This window comes from Nelusetta ayraudi, unplaced genomic scaffold (genome assembly GCF_046127955.1).
Source record: "Nelusetta ayraudi isolate G7.1 ecotype Tasmania unplaced genomic scaffold, CSIRO-AGI_Nayr_v1 ptg000052l, whole genome shotgun sequence".
Classification (NCBI taxonomy): Eukaryota; Metazoa; Chordata; class Actinopteri; order Tetraodontiformes; family Monacanthidae; genus Nelusetta; species Nelusetta ayraudi.
Genome location: NW_027466102.1, coordinates 6,404,870 through 6,422,689, shown reverse-complemented (window position 1 = coordinate 6,422,689; position 17,820 = coordinate 6,404,870). Strand labels below are relative to the sequence as shown.

Below are 17,820 nucleotides of genomic sequence, written 5' to 3'. Positions count from 1 at the left end.
TTGTTTCGACACAATGAAACATTGAGACAACTAGTCAGGAAAATGTCTTATCTTTAACTGCGTCATTTCAACATTTCATATTTTTCTTCGAACGTATACTGTCTGCCCACAAACGGTCCGTACTCAAAACTTTCAGTGGCGTTTCTGTCGTTCGCGCCGCCCTTATATCCGCAGCTGTTGAAGGACACGCCCCCCGGGTTCTTACCACGCACAGGGCAGAAAGCGATTAGCTCACCACGGCTGTCAGTCACGCCTATCTGCCTTTGGCTTCCTGTGTGAACTGCAGACCGTAGAGGTCCGCAGAAAGTCTCCGGAATGGGCAGGCGCAATCTGCTACTCAACTTTTTACCGGAAAATCCACGGCTGGGGTTTCGCGTTTGATACGGACACCGCCGCGCGGACATGGATCTCTAAAGCAAGATAGGACAAAAGTGAGCCCGACGACAGCTACACCGACCGCTGAGATATACATTTCGTGTTCCTCCGAGTTGTTACAGGAAGAGAGAAAAAATGCCAGTTGCAACTCTTCTGCCTTTCACCGCGACCGCGAGTAGGAAGTCTGTCAGCCCGACGTCTTTCAGGTTGACGGAGAAATTTATTTTGCTGCTCATGTTCAGCGCTTTTATAACTCTGTGTTTCGGGGCCATTTTCTTCCTGCCGGACTCGTCTAAGCTGCTTAGCGGAGTTTTCTTCCATTCATCCGCGGTGGAGACCAACACCCACACCGGTCCGGACAGCAGCGACCTGGGCTCGACCGGCAACGACGAGCGGGTCCTGGCGAAAATCAAGAAAGACCACGAAAAAGTGCTGATCGAAGCCAAGGATACTCTACAGAAGCGTCCCGAGGAGATAAAGCAGGACATCATCAACGACAAGAAGAAAGTTGCGAAGGATAGCGCGGCGCAAGGCGGCGAGGATGCCAACAACTTACCTTTGGTTGAGTATCACCGGCCGCCCGGAGCGACCGGGCACGAACCTCGGGACGCCGAGTCCAGGACGAGGCGGGCTAAAGTCAAAGAGGTGAGGATCTGTTGAGCGCGCGCTCGGCCGGCGTACGGGGGTGGGGGGACCGTCACGCCGGACTCGGCGATAAATGTGACATTTCTTTTCATTTTTATCCAGCGTCCTGTTTATAATTCATTTTCAACACACACACACTTCACACACATGCCATTTCATGTGGGTCCCGTGTTCGGTATACGCACGAGACGGGGGACGTTGGCGTGTTCATTTTCGTCGTTACCTTCCCAGCCAAACTACACCCGCATTTTCAAATTAAAAGACATACTTAATTGCTGGCTTGAAAGGCTTCGAGTCGAAATGCTTTGGGCACGCATGATATATAGACATACACATTTTATTTTCGAAATAAACGTAAGCCATGTTTACGATACAAAGTGCCGCCGAATGTGACACGTCGATTAAAACAGCGTTTTAAACGCGAGTTAAGCGTGACGTTTTGTTCACGCCAAGTCAGTTCCTGTTAAACAAGTAATGCGTACGGGGGACCCCCACACCAGCCCCGTATACCTGCCTCTCCATTCACCCAGTGATGGATCGATACGGGCTGGACTGGCTTTAGTCCGCAAACCCCGAGAGTTCATGTAATAGGGCTAAAACACAAACCGGTCCCTTTTATAATGTCTAAACATGTGACCTCGATTGACAGTGATACAGTTGACAACCAAATTGGCAAATGTGATATTTCAGATTTTTTTTTCCTTTGCTTCAGCCGGATAATTTTTATTTTTTTAGAACCTTGGACATCACTGTGGTTTTGCACCACTGGGTAAAAATCACCAACAGGTAGCATCGCCAGGTATCACTGGTCACTGCTGTGTGTGTGTGTGTGTGTGTGTGTGTGTGTGTGTGTGTGTGTGTGTGTGTGTGTGTGTGTGTGCGCGCGTGCGTGCGTGCGTGCGTGCGTGCGTGCGTGCGTGTGTGTGTGCGTGCGTGCGTGTGTGTGTGTGTGTGTGTGTGCGCTTCTCAATTCACAATTGAGAAGCCCAAGGGGTGAATTTCCGGAACAGCCAGTGGCACGAATTTGTGCCTGCTGCCCCATCTTTGTTATCTCCCCCTTTGATGTAAAACACCAATCCACCGCTGTCTTGTGTTTTGTTTTTTTCTTCTTCTCTCTTTTGGAAAAGAGAACCGTTGTTGTTGTCACTCAACGAGGTCTCTGGCTGTGGGGATTTAGCAGAGGGACCCTCAAGTGAGACCGCTCGGCTCTGCAGTCCTGATTGTCCTCACGTCGATGACGACGATGATGCGCAGGCAGCGAGACTGATAGGCTGTCTTTTCAGCGACAACACGCTGGAAATAAGATGTTGCACCCGCAGGTCATTGAGGCATTGAGCTGTATTGAATAAGTCATAATACATCACACCCCTCTCCCTCCCCCTCTCCCTCACCACCACCCAAGCAAGAAGCCTCTGGCTTTCTGAGGTAGGACCACAGTCAAATGATCGATACTCGCAAAGTGAATTTCTGCAGTAGCATATGTGGCACTCCAGTTGTGTATATAAAATGTGTTACTGTTCTCCTGTGCGAAGTACGTAGTAAGGTACAGTCCTTTTAAAGGTGGCAATGTGTCCTTTCTTAACTCTAACAAACAGAAAAGCAGCAAGAAAGACACTTGTTGAATTGACAAAAAAAAACACCCGCATTGCTTATTTGTACAGCGTGCTGTTTTGATGAACATGTATCTGAAGTAACCACTAGTTAAAGCTTGTAAAAGGTCGATTTGCTGAATTGCTGCAACGTGGAAGATGACTCTGGAAGCACATTCCGTTTCCATGAGTAGTTTGCAGGTTTCTGCTGGTATTTTAGTATCAAGGAAAACCAAAAGCAAATTTGTTGTCGGCTCTCACAAAATTCCCCTCCTATTAAAATTAACAACCAACCAAAATAGGCCGCAACACTGTGATATCAAGCAATATATTAGTTCTATTCTAAGTTAAAAAAATACATTTTTTGTCCATTGTTGCGGGCCCTGCAGTACCAAAAATGTTTTAATGCATTACGGACAAAAAAATAATCAATTCTTGTCTATTCAATCTAAAATGGTTGTCATTGATAGGAGTGATACTGCCAAACACACAGTTTTAGTCTGAGCACCGTGCTTGTTTTTTTTTTTTTTTTAAATAAACATTTGTCAACCGTGAAATCAACAGTTAGTGGAGACAAAGCCAACGTCATCGACCCCACCGGGGGGAAAGCTGTTGTCGCCGTTAAAAAAAAAAAGCAGACTTGAGGCAGCGTTTTGAAATGGATAAAGTTGTTTGTCCGTTTAGAGGGAAGAAAAATTGCCGCAGCATTGTTGGAAAGAGCGGCGACAATGATGGGTGAACTTTTTAAGTAGCGTGTTGAGTAACTGCACTCACAGCTGCTCCAACGTTGCCTGATGTATTTTTGTCGCTTGCTTTTAGATTTAGAAACCACCACGCAGGGCCTTTTTTTCCCCCGAGACGTGTGTGTGTGTGTGTGTGTGTGTGTGTGTGTGTGTGTGTGTGTGTGTGTGTGTGTGTGTGTGTGTGTGTGTGTGTGTGTGTGTGTGTGTGTGAGAACTAAGTGCAGCATTCACTCGAAGAAAAAGGGGGTAGTGGCTTGAATCGATCTTGGCCCAGCTGCTGTCCCATGCAAGATTGAATCACACTACATAACTGTTTGGTCAGCTGAGTTTCTGATAAGATATCAGTGAGTTCCTGTATAAACATTGCGCAATAATCTCGACGCCACCCACTGCTGGACGTAGCTGCACACTTCATATATGCTTCAAAAAGCTTAATATTGCACAGCCAGAAGTGCATCATAGACAAGAGACAAATCTTTTTTTTTTTTTTTTTTCAAACCATAATTCTTCAACTCTGGAGCCGTTGTGTTGGCTAAACGCTGGTGTTGCCGGGAGAACGAGGCTCTTCGCACGCCCCTCGTTGTGTCTCCTGGCCGAAAACCAGCCGCTTCGGATCTGGGACGCCGACCCGCTTGTCCCAGATCTCGCCTCGACGGTAACTTTGAGAAACGTTTGACTGTTTTTCAGCAGCGGCAGCGAGGCTGCTAGGACCAGGCCAGCACTGCGTACGTTTATTGTGTCACAGGGAGCCGACGAAAAAGAAGATGTTAAATGTGGAGGAAACCATGACCTGGCTTTGTTGCTGTTGCGCTTAACATATTTTTTGCAAGAATTTGTCCGCATTCCATGTATTTTCTGTGTATCTTTGCGCACTCTTTATTTTTTTTTTTTGTGGAGGGGGAGGCGTTCTATCAGCATCAGTGATACGCACCGCAAAACTCTAGGGGGAGCTCTCTGGACGAAAACGGCGACCGAAGCAGCGCCGAAGCCACCGACTTTGCCTAGTTCCACTTTAAGAGTGCGGAATTTTGAAAAGCATATTGTTGGTATTAAGTCGAGGATCTCCGTTGACACTGCTGCTCTGGCCTTTCTTGAATAAAGTATCTTTTTTAAGTTCTCTATTATATCTAACAGACAGAGAATGTCTCAGAATTTACAGTCATATTTAATCTGCTGAGCAAATTTATTCACTTTAGTCTCTCCCTGAAATGTTGATCCGTTCAAAGACAGACCAATCGAGCTCTTGACTTCCTTCCTCTCTCCTCCCATCCTTTTTATTGAAGTCTTTTGTATCTTCTTTTTTTTTTCCAGCAAAGCCTCATCCAAATCTTGCGTGGTAAAAGCTCCCAAAAAATTTGAGGATATTGTTTCGTCTTAGGCGACGTCCCTCCCGTCTGATTGTTTTATCTCAGGATTCGTCCTCTGGTGTTGTGGTCTCAGCGGGTGAGCGAATGTTGTGTTTTGCAACTGGCAGAGGGCGGGCTCGCGCAGACCTCCCCGTTAAGGATAAATAGCTTGTTTGCTGCGACTGACACAAACCTACAATCAGCAGAATTTGTTTGTCTGGTAAAAAAAAAAAGAAAAAAAGGGAAAATCAAAGGCTCCCTGGAGAAGCACGTTGTTTGTCTGCGGTGCGCAGGCTGAGCTTTCGCTCGCCGGCTCTTATTTATCAAACGAGGGTAGAAAAGCATGCGGATTCTTGTGTAGCAAATCGTGCCACGCCAGAGCCCCGCGTGTGATTTATGGAACGTGCTTATCAGGCTTGTTCCGCCACATGAAAGACCGGATGTTGATAAATGTGGTGGCTAAAAAGAAGGTCTTCATTTAAATAGACAGCACACCTGTATTTGTTCACGGTTCTACCCCGCTTTCCCCATGGACTGTGCGACATGCCGTATGTCATACAGCAAATGGAAAACTTATCTTTCCCTGTGCTGCAATTGAACTTTAAGGGTTAGGCGTGTAATATTTGGAGATTTTGGGAAGAAACAGCGTACATTTTAGATTGCAGCACTCACCCTGTCGTCCTCCCTCTCCCGAGCTTGCCAGTGAACGACGGTGGCCTGTGCACACAAACCTGGATACCTCAAACACGTTCTTCCACGTTGGTATTTGAGTACACGAGCGTTCATCCTAATTATGGCAGCTAACTGGGAGCAAGAGCCTCGCTCCATGTATATTCTTATATACATCTTATATGTTCTTGTATACATTTGAAAACCAGTCTACCATTCTGAGACCTCAGTCTGAAATCTCTCTCATTCTCCTCAGACTAAATAGCAGGAATCTGTGCCTATTAATCTGTTGTGAATGATGTTGAATCAATTTCAAGGCATCCTGAAATCCTGACAGTGTAAATAACAGGACTTACCGTAGCAGTCGTCCTCGCTAAAATTAGCCCACGTTTTACGACAACTAGGCAACAGATTAACGCGTGACATTGTACCAATTGCTCTGGCAACCACGTTAACCTTTGTGTCAAAAAAGAGATATCGCCATGCGCTCATTCTGTCTGCGCTACGTGGCGAAACCAGCAAAAACCAGCCACATCTTGGCTACATGCGCCAAGTGCATGTATAATGATATGCTGTAGATGTGGGAGAGTTGCTGTATGGCTGAAACACATTCATTTTCTGAATGTTCTTAACAGCTACGTCTTGGATCGCCGAACAGATTTCAATATTCATCACCAATTCATTATTAGCTTTCATGATTAGCTATTGTGTTTTGGCATGACGTGCATTTTTACCAACGCCTCCAGATTGATCAAATTTGTCCATATTATTATACCGACATACGTTTAATAGCACGAATGCTAATCCACCTTGTGCGAGGTTGTGTTTTTAACAAAATGACAAGGATTAAATGCACATTTTTCATGTCAATCTGTGACAGTTTTCCCTTCATTCAGCCACAGTTGCAAGTCTTGTTCCATATGTTCGGGACAACATGGAAGCTTCATTTTAAAGCGTGATAATCCCTAATTCGTCCCATAGCGGGCGGAATTTGCGATATTTAGCGTCAGCGTTTTGGACATTAATGACAGACTCGTCCGACTTTGCTTCTTGCTGCAATCGCTGCTTTCCAGTCTGACTCATCATTCGCCGCCGTGTGTGTGTGTGTGTGTGTGTGTGTGTGTGTGTGTGTGTGTGTGTGTGTGTGTGTGTGTGTGTGTGTGTGTGTGTGTGTGTGTGTGTGTGTGTGTGTGTGTGTGTGTGTGTGTGTGTGTGTGTGTGTGTGTGTACTAGCACTGACTTGTTATTTAAGTATGCAGATGAGCGTTTCTCTCGCCATAAGGACAGTCTCCACTGCATTCGCTCCCCTCAACTGACTGTCTTGAAGGACAGTCCCCTCCGCATTCTGTGTCTGCTCTTCCCTCCTCTGTCACGCAGAGGAAATGGAAGCTTCAGTTCTTTCGTATCCCTCCATTTCTCCACATGCCTGTTATTTATGCGCACTACGGATGCCGTTTTTTCCCTCTCTCACAAACCCCCCCGACACGCACACTTTCTCTCCCTCTGTTTCCTCTACACCGTCCTTTTACAAGACACAGTCCACTTGTTTTTGCCCACTGTCAGCACTTTTTAGCGCGCTGGCGTGTTTCCTCTGTGTGGCAATACGAGAGCGCGTCTTTCCAGTCCCGAGTCGCAAAAAAGGCCTCGCCGCTTCACCAACTCGCCATCGGAAATTTACGACGTATTCCGAAAAGCCACCAGGCCAAGAGCGCCTGAAAATTGCCCTCCGCCAGCGCGACTCTGCGTGAGCTTTGTCGTAAATTCATATTTTCCAGCGTAGAGCTCATCCAAACTTAGGGCGCAGCTTCGTCTTGTATCGTGTTTATGCTCCCATGACGGGCACTGCATTATCATTGCGGTTGTACGCCCACCGGAATGTATGATTACTGTGGGCGCTGCATCAGTCGTTACAAGTTTTCAGGCTGTCTGAACTACAGCACTGCTGTATCGGCAGTATAAGTGTCTGAGCGTGTGTGTGTTTTATCTTCAGTGGACTCCCAAACTGAAAAGTGTGCATGCTCATGCAGATATTGAGGCCTCCCTCAGCACACAACGTCCCGTCTCTTAACTCAGGGAATTAATTGGAAGCCCTTCTTAAAAAGTCACAAGGCAAACATTTGCCGTTACACTGGCGTAGCCAAATTTGACCTTTAAGTGAAACCCCTCATGTTTTTTTTTTTTTTTTTGGAAAATAATTAGGCAACTGAAAATTGATTAAACTGGCATTAGGTTCGAACTTTAACTTTCACGTTTATACTTTGATAGTTTGTACAAATCATTTTTTTCAAGTTAAAGTTTGAATGAACGAAGCTTGATTTAAGCTGTAAATGTCAACGTTTTGAAAAGTAGGTTACTGCAATTTATCATGGCATCCACCATCTTTACTTGAACTACAAATCATCCCGTGCCCTTTGGCCAAGTCCAGGATGTTGACTATAGGCTGTTTATCATCTCTCACACAGCTGATGCATATGCGCGAGTATGATAAACTCCATGAATATACAGCACTAGTGCATATAGGCTGCCTGCATATGTCTTTGTTATCCATTCATAAATGTGTATTTAGCGGTTCCCAGAAAGTCAAGGTCGGTCCGTCGGTGGAGTGTTTTGGGTTCCGGGGGTTGACAGTCGGCTATGCAGAAGAGAATAAGGACAAATGTGCTCATTCCGGCTCTTGGGCGCTTGCCCTCTGGCTCTCTCGAGATGGCAATATAGGGTCCAGAGTGACGGATGGGGTCATTGCACATACATTCTGTGACTGCGTCCTGCTAGGTCTTGTTGCCTTTGTGACGTGCGAGCCATCGTCGGGCGCGAGCCCCAGCATCCCACGCACTGCAGGCACCGCAGGCACCGCAGGCACGGGCCGGGAGAGGACGACACATTAAGCATCATTTCCTTGAATCCATATCAGTCTCAGAGTCCAGCGCTTTGCTGCTGTTGCCGTCTCCGCTCTGCATTCCCGCTCATCCTTAAACATGGAGCGCTTGTTTGGAAACGTTTTCTGCGAAACGTGTGAAATGAAACGCAAACACCAGCAAGTAGGATTTTTTTACTGTTCAAACGTGCAGCATCTTAAGCGAAGGGTTGTGAAATAGCTTTGTCAGTCGTTTTCCCTTTGTTGTCTTAAAGATTTGAATATTAAATTACTTTGAAGGAAACATTCAGAAAGCATCTATATTGAATATTACATAGCACTCACTGGAATTCTTTCAAATGTAAGACCGGCCTGTTTAAAGGTCACATGAGAATATGATTTTTCTGAAGTGACTTTGATTCTTCTTTATTACTTTTATTATTGAATCATTCAGTTTTATTGTTAATGGGAGTCAGAGGAGTCACCATATGCATTCTTCACCCAATCCCCCCCCCCCCCAAATGTATATTCAAAGAATGATGACGGTAATCATAAAATTCCAACAACATTTATTTCTGTTTTTACATTGAGTCATGAGGAACTTAACTTACCATAATACAACGATGCAGCTTCACCTTAATCATCGCTTGGAAACCAAGAAAGAGTGACTCGAAGCTCCTCATGTGACCAGCAGCCAGAAGACAGTCCATGTTGTTGATGTTTGTTCTAATAATATTATGGGTAATAATACACCTATAGAAATAACCATATATGATCCTTTGACCCGTGAAGGGTTAAGACCACCGCTGTCACATGATGGAATACAGCCGCTCCGCTGCCCTAGAAAGTGGGTCTGGAGGTTGACATTCCTGTCAGAGCCAGAGAGTCAGATACCGTCAGCAAGCAGTGTGCAATTTTTCCTGGAGTTTAATTTGTGTTTTTTTGTTATGTCGTCAAGCGCGAAGGCTCCAAATGAATACTGAGACAATAAATGAAAAAATAAAAAATCAGGGGCAGCTGGCTTTTGTCTCTGCAGCCAATCACTGAAACCATAGCGGTCTGATGATTTGAAATCTTAACATGGAGTCAATGAAGTGAAGCTGCTTGACCCCAAAAGGCCGCAGATGAAACTTTTGGAGCTGCAAGTCCCCAATAACCATTCAGGCTCCACCAAACGCACCATTTTGGACTCCCTCCAGCTGAACCTCAGGCCACTCAGCCTGCTTTCTCCTCTACTTGCTGCTCGTTTGCAAGCTTTCAAGGAGGACATCGCGCAACCCTCCAAACACACTGACGCGCACTTAAATCGTCAAGTCAGTGTAAACAGCGACAAAACGCACTACAAGCCGTCCATTCGTTCCGCCGCCTGACTCTTCTAGGAAAGAGACCAGGGTTTGTTTGTTTTTTTCCTGGTCTGAGTGCTTCCCTTTTCTGCATTTCACGGCTGTCTTCTGCCAGACTTCAGTGGGTTTACAAGTCGCGCCATTTTCAGTTCTGAGCTTCTTGCTAGCGTCTCAGATTCCGTTCCTCAGCTTGTTGTTTATTCTCCAATACAACACACGTTCGGAAAATGGTCTGTTTTCAGCAAAATGTACAAGTCTTCATTGCACCCATTGTGAGAGTCATCCATTTATTGACGTTCCCACAGTCACTGTGGAATTTTGCTGGTGCTACACTTTGCTGTTAATGAATGTCCGCTCCATCTGTTGCTTGTAAAACAGCAGCGGTTCAGAGAACTTAATCCCTTCCTCTATTACATCTGGACGGCGCGGTTCATAAACTGCAAGCCACCTGCAAGTCACGGTAATAATAAGGAATGGACAACTAAAGTTGGACCGTTGCTTGTGAGTGCTTTGATTTTCGAGATCAATGTGTTATTTCCCCTCCGTGTGTTGAACGCGTGAGTAAATAAACGTCGCTCAACACTGTTTGGCAGATCAAAACGCGCATTTCCACATCTCTTCTCTCCTACTCTGCGCCCCCCCCCCCCACCACCACCACCACCCCCCTCCAGGCTTTCAAGTGTGTTTTTCTAATCAGGTTGGAAGCAGGTAGCGCTTCAAACATTGAGTGGGATGCATATCTGCTTATCGCGCTTCCTTATTTCAACCTAATCTAATTGCACCATTTGGAAGCAGAGTCAGAATTGGTGTATTGTCGAGTTTGCCCTGGACGTTTTAATCCAACCAGAAAAACTGCAAACATTCTTTCTTTGTTTGAGGTTCATTCTCTTCTGTTCTCCCTGCTTTCTTCATCTTTTCTTTAATAGAGGTTGCTTCCGGCTGAAAAATGCAGACTACCATTCTCTGTTCCTCCAACTTCCATCTCTACCTGCCTAATCTGGGTTTTCGCAGATACAGAATGCGTTGGCAGTTACTCTCGTGCGCCAACGTTGCCACTCTTTGATCGCTTTTGGAAGCGCCTTCAAATATCGGACCACAAAGCAAGTTGTAAAGGTGGACCTGAAGCTTTTAGCCTGAGGCTGCACTCAAAGCTAATCCGGGGAATCTGGGGCAGCACTGCCGGATTGTGGAGGATTGCAAGTTATGGCTCATTAGCATGACACAATCCCGTATGTGATGTAAGTCAAGTGTTACAGTTCACGGAGTTTCACGGCGGACTGATGCCCCTGTTCGCCATCGGCTGGCCAATGTTGAGAAGTTGAGAAGGTTTTGAACTCTGTAGTCAGCGGCATTTTTCGTACACTCGGTTCAGCGCAGAAGGACCGCTAGATAAAGAATTAAGAATGCAAAAGACATGCAAAGGATCTTTGGCTGAATGCAGTTACACGATTACATTATGATGAATACGTTAAATGAATAGCATTAAGGAAATGTATATGGCAAAACATGTAGAGGCGATGCATTTGAAAACGTAATGGCAATTTAAATGGTAATTACCGCAGTTTACTAAGCAGGTTGGGCTCACAACTTTAGACCAGTGCGTCGCTGTGTGGATCATTAGCAGTCTACAGTCAGACTGCAGTATTATTAGCATTCCCTTTGCTATGGACAGTGATGTATGCGGGGCAAAGCAACCTCCAGACCCCATGGGACTTTGGGGGGGAACACACGCATGTTAAATCTATGAGCCAGCATTGCCATTAATGACCATGCCTTGTGTGTTTGTCGCCGTGGTTGGATTAGTGAGGCCAAGAGGGGCAATTTGTCTTGTCTCGCTCAGATGTAACAGACTGTTAACTCATTTGCATTCAGAGGTTATTGATTGCGTTTGCAATTGCTGTAAAGATTTTTTTTTTTAGGTTTAGTAAAGGGCAAAGGTGCAGAGCAGGAACACACTATTTTCCCGCCAAGGTTTTTAATATTATATCTTTTTTTTTTTTTTTTTTTAAGGTAAATCTATTCACCATTCTGCTTTTAATTTAGTCTTCAGTAATATGACCTTTTTGCTTCATAATTCTGCCTCAGCAGTGTGATTGAACCTCATTGATTGAATGCCAATGTAAGACTAATGGAGAACTAAGTTTTTCTTTTTAGAATTTCCCAGTTCGCACGTTATTGTTTGTAACACTTGTTCAATCAGGTGACGGGCCCATAAAAATTTGCCTTTGACACAATTTTCAGCATCTGATTTTAGCTCCGCGCGCCGCCGCAATTGACTGCATGTGGCGAGTCAAGCTGTGCTTTAAGTGCACAATTGATTTGAGGGCATTCACATCCAAATCAGGTGTGCAGTGCGGGAAACATAACATATTTCACAATATATGTACCCTGAACCTTTTTGAAGGTTACGTGTGTAATATTTGGGTTACATTTTAATTTGCAGCGCTCCTTCGCTCAGCATCCCTCTCCCGAGCATGCCAGGGAACTACGGTGACATGCGGACAAAATAATCTTCTTCTTCTTCTTCTTCTTCTTCTTCTTCTTCTTCTTCTTCTTCTTCTGCTTCTTCTTCTTCTTCTTCTTTATTGTACTGTGAGTATGCACTTTTATTAATGCATTTATGGGCAGTATATTAAGCTTTTCATATTATGAAAATAATTAATCGGGCCAAATTCTACCCACTGGACCTTTAAGAGACCAAACTTTCTGTTGGAGCTTTTATTTTAAGACATTGTCATTAATAAAGTAACAATGTTAGTAAAAGGCACATTGTAACTTTTGAACATGTGGAGGAGCACAAAAATGTACACGTAAAACACGTTCCTTCCTTGCCAGCAAACGCAAGTTGCAACACAACCACTTTTCCATTTTTAAAACAATGCTCCGCCCACGCCGTCGGTGTTTGTGGATGAAGTGGTGCTCGCAGATGGAGACATTAGTGTCGATTAGAGGAGTGCACTCGTGTTGAGTGCTCACAAACTTGAATAGCGCCACATGAAAAATTCAACAACATATTGTGTTTCTTGCGAGAGCGAAGCGTACAGTTGACTCCCCCTTTACGCCAAACTGATATCCTTTATTATTTCTGTTGGGAAAAAAAAATTAATAATAATCAAGTACTGACAACGGTGCTCTTCTAACTGCATTTACATTAAGAATTCTCAATAGAATGCTGAAAGAAGGAAGCGGACAAACGCGAGTCAAAGCATTGTCCTGCTTTTGCGAAGAGTTTCCTGGGAAATGAACCACAGTCCCGACGACTATGGATTTCGTCCGTTAATGGGCGAGAATGAAGAGAGGGTCGTGTTTGCACACGCTCCCCTTCTCGCTCTTCTTTCTCTTCTCTTCCTTGGTGAGGTCTGCGATGTCTGCAGTCCAGTATAAAGGCCGGACTCGGGACAGATTTTTTTTCCCGCCATTTCCAACAGGGTGCAAAAATGCACGCTCTCAGGTATCAGCTTGGTGCCTGTGGCTGATTTCAAATGCTGGAGCCCGGTTACTGGTCTTGAAACCCCTCCAGGCCGTGTGACTTGAGGATAGAGTGTTTTGTGAGCAACTGGCTCATAGAAAGTGACTGAGATGGAGGGTAAAGCCTTTGGATATCTATTAATATATACCAATGAATCTGGGCGTTATGGGCAGACGATTCTCGCCCCCCCCCAATCCAATTCTCTCCTGATACCCTGAATTATAAGCTGTCAATCACTTACCCCATTTATTTTTCAATCTTCCTTTCCTTCCCCCACCCCCTGTTTTTCATCCTGCGTGTGGGGGTTCTGGCATTTCTCACGTGGCAGACTTCCACAATATTGTGTGGGCAATGTGCTGGATGGTGCACGTCGCTCGTACGAGACTGCATAATCTTTTAGGTTCGATGTATGAGTCATAAGAACTTTATTGCGGGATCATTGCCGTAATCACTTTGAGTCAAACGAGAAAAGTCAGCATATTCTTCTTGTTTTGCAGACAGCATACAAATTACTTTCTGGATAGAATTTGCGTGGGATCTTTTCAATTTGAATCGTTCACGGTCTCTTCTTCTCAATATACTGACTAACTCGCAATTAAAGGCACAATTGTCTTTGACTGCAAAGTTGAGCAAAAGGCCTGTGTACTAATTCTTTGATTTCTAACACTGCATACGTTTTGCGGAGGGGGAATTTTTGAGATTGGCAAATTCAAAACTGGAATTAAAATGCGCAGAAGCTGAAATCCATCCACCCACACGTCCATTTTCAATACCCGCTTCTTCCTTAACTCAGTGTTGCGGGGGTCTGTTGGGTGCCTATCCCAGCTGTCATAGGGCGAAGGCTGCTGAAATAGTAATAGTGATGGGACTATACCCCCGAAAGCAAGACTAAGTGGGAGAGTCGTAGAGGTGGTCTGCCTATCCCAAGCCCCAGTTGTTTTATCCTTGGAAAAATGACTCTTCGGTGGTGGTTGGAGGGGCCGTCTGCCACAGTCTGATCCAGGGCAACTGCAAGTAGTTTTCTTTTTCCACCAGTGTGCATGAAAGTTAGCTTCAGTGTGAGCATACCTAGTAGAAAAGTGCAATATAAATCCAAACTATAAATATTATTACATTGAAAAAATATATTTTTTCTTCTTTCTGATGAATATTTTGCTCTGTTCTCTACTGCTTTTAAGGATATTTCTGCTCATCTACCCACCGCCATTTCTTTGAAAATCCTTCACCACTTAAGACCATTTTCTTCTCCATTCAACTTCAGATAACGCCTCACACTCCCTTATCATTTCTGTAATGTCACCCCATTCAACGTTTCTACACTGCACATGAAACTTTTATCGTCATTGCCACCAAAGCAGAGGATTTGCATTTATGTTTTTTTTCCCCCATATGTTCCAGAAATGTTTCACCCAGATAGGCGTTATAATTTTACTTTACTTATTTTATTTTAACAGTTTAATTCAGCCAAAGTAAGTCTTGTATATGAGTAGGCGTCATATAAAACCAGAGACTTTGTGATTGATTCTCGCATTTAATTCAGTTACATTCAGTCCACCCATCTGCCAAGTAGTGACAAGCAACCACAGCATCATTCCACCATTTTTCCTAAACGGCTGTCAAATTCTGCCACAAGCCTGTGATGCTTTTAAAGACGAGCCACCATCGTATTTTTCTCATAAAAACACAATAAACAACTTGGCTTGTTGAGCCCATTTTAGTAAATCTGTGAACGTGAAAGCTTCTCAAACATCTTCATGACTTCAAGCACCTTCACGTCCTACAGTTGCTTTAAAGCCTGCAGTCTGCAATGATGCAGTAATTGAATTGGCACTGTAAGACAATTACATCCTGTGATTGGCTTCAGCTACATGCATGACCAAGAGAAGGTATATTGCATTAGTCGTGGATTACTTACAGCATAATTAGCTGTGAGGATTGTTCTGCAACAGTCGTTCCAGTTTTACCTGATTCTTTGGAGTGTCTGATACGTTTACTTTCTCTTCACCGCTGTGCCCTTTGCATCAGAGGTCTAAATTCAAGTTGTCCTTTGTGATGCATGTTGGCTGTTGCTCTCGTGCACCGAGTTTCTTTAGTTAGTTCCCGAGGAAGTCAGGGCCAAACGTCGAAGCTAAATAATTCAGCCTTCACCCAGCAGCCACTTCAACTCGTGGCTGGACAAAGATTGAGTGTGCGCTTTGTAATTACATTATAATGTATTATAATAACGCTACGATGTATACAGTTCCATGTAGCGTACTTAATTATTCATTTAACTTGTCTTGGTAATGCTCGGTTACATAGAGCAGTTGTTCAAGCGTGCCTTACGTTTACCTAAATGGAGAACATTGAAAGTTGGAACTGAAAGCAACAAAAACAACGGTCAATTGAAATAAATGAATGTTTTTCTCTCTTCCTTACCATCGGTCTTAGGGTTGTTTTATGAGGTATTTCTAATCCACATACAGACTTTTTCTATTGAACCACTCAATGGGTCCTTGTCTTCACTGGCACTGTAGACAGTTAGATGTAGGGGTGGCCCCTTCCACCGCATGCATTCTGCACAAACCATCTAAAACATACAGTGTTTTAGAATTCATATTATATAGTGTTTTTGGGGTTAATTAGTTTACAGTAGATTTTCTTAGATTCATTTCATTCCTGTTAATTGACCAAAATCTTGCCAAAATCCAGCCCACAGTTGATCTTCCTCATTTTATTTACCATGGGCCTCATTGTTTCTTCTTCTCCCCCGGCAGTCTTTCTTCTTTTTTCTCAGCTGGCATCGCATGCCAACCCGTTAAGCAAATTGAGTGATGGGAAAGCTCTGGTGCCGGAGTCCTCCATGTCTAAGCAAGGGGGATGCAAGTAATAGAGAGGGTATATAGAGGGTGAGAAAAATCAATCTGCCTTTCACAAAGTCGTCATTAGTTTGCCTTTTGTCAAGTGGCTGGGTCAAACCCAACTGGGCGGCTTCCTAATCTCAGAGAAAGGTCAGATCAATAAATATGTGAATGGTCTGCGCGAGCCTGTAAGGCAGCGCTGTGTAACTCTCCTTATAGCGGTGAAATGCGTTTAAACGTACCTCAGTTCCTAGCATCATTATCCTGTTTTGACCCCGACGGTCCTGCAAGCCATTTAGTCGTCATTGCATATTCAAATCTGATCAGAAACCTACAGTCGGCCGATCAACCACTGCAGCTATAGCGATGAAAACAATTGAGATCTTATCTGCAGGGCGGGCAGAAGTTGTTTTTTTTTATATATTTTTTCTATTCCGATCCCGCAATTCCGCCGCACTCGGATCGGCAGCGCAACGGCCGCGAAGCGCACCGGAGCAAAGATAATCCATTCTAGTCAATCTGCCAGATTCCACCGCACGCGGAGCGGCGGCGTCTCTGAAGCGCCCCCAGAGCTGGCTCGCGCACTCCAGATAGGCGCCAGGTTGGACTTTTTTTTTTTTTCCACGCTCGGCCCACGGCAGCCGCAGATCAGAAATGGGATGAAGTCGCTTTAAACGGGGAACTAGCGCGGAAAAACAGTCAAAATGCAGCGGAGTGGACAAACCAATCAATCATTAATTAAAAATTTGGACAGGACTTTAAATGTTGATTAACTGTTAATGTTAAAATACAGGCATGATTACAAAAACAAAAAAACCATTGGCTCTGTTTCCGGTTTTAAGGCCAAATTGACACACCTGGCTGGGAGGGTTGTCACTAACCAGAGAGAAGAATCAGTGCCCTTTGTGACATCAGAGAAAATAAAGGTTTTTCACAAACTCACCCAAAAATGGAGTAAGCAAACAAAATAACTATACAGGTGAGTGTTTCTTTTTTTGACTGGCTATGTAATATTGTACACAACATTGCTTTGCAAGTTGGCTACTATCGCTTGTTGGTTAGGTGACTATATTCCAACCAGGCTATTGGTTATTTCATATGTTTCACCCCCCCCCCCCCCCACACACACACACACACACACACACACACACACACACGCGCGCGCACACACACACAACTCAGCCTGCCGTAACCCCCATGTTGTTTGCAACGTTAAAAATCTATGCGAAAAAGATCAGGTCGGCTGGGAAATGTCTTGTTCGTCGAGCACACAGTATTGATTACGATCCCACTGAGCAAATAGTCGTCAGTCTTGTCAGCTGTGGGCATTGTGCAAAATACTATTGTGATATAAGAGAATAGGAAGAACATGTGCACATTAATATATTAATATCTTTCATAGGTGTGTTGAGTTATCTGGACCATGAGAGTCAGAATTAGTCAGAATTATTGCTTTGTTTTTTATCACAATGTGATTTAGAAAATACTTAAATTGGAAAGTATTCCATTGAATTGAATTGAATTGAAATTGAAATTGAATTGAAAAGTATTCCAGTCAAATCTTTGACCAAAATGATATTAACATCTAGATTGTCTTTGTCTTCTTTTATATCAGCTTGCTATGTTAATTTGCAGCCTTCGGTGTAGTTGTTGGTGTTGGAATTTGGAAGTGATAACATGGCGGCTCTCTTCTGTTCAGACAAATAGGTCATTTGTCCAATTAATACATATTTGTGTGAATTTATGAGGCTGTAGAATGCCTAGTAACATCATAGGACAGTGCCATTTGGCTACCAGAAGTGACTTGTCGTGGTCGTGTGTGTGCTAAATGAGCTGCATCAGTGTTCATTTTGCGAACCGTTGCCTTCCAACACATTGTGCATTAGCTCTAATTCGAAAAAGACCAAAATTGTCGCAGGCGAGCTTACAAACTTCATTACAAAAAAT

General features: G+C 44.2%; 1 protein-coding gene across 1 annotated transcript in view; it reads left to right on the top strand.

Annotated features, from left to right (window-relative positions):
- Positions 1-254: 254 nt before the first annotated feature.
- Positions 255-17,820, top strand: part of man1a1 (mannosidase, alpha, class 1A, member 1) — a 97,194-nt gene continuing 79,628 nt past the window's right edge. Inside the window, exon 1 of the mRNA XM_076037738.1 lies at positions 255-1,020. Coding sequence (XP_075893853.1) covers positions 511-1,020 — 510 coding nt within the window. The 5' untranslated portion in view covers positions 255-510. The remainder of the gene's footprint in view (positions 1,021-17,820) is intronic.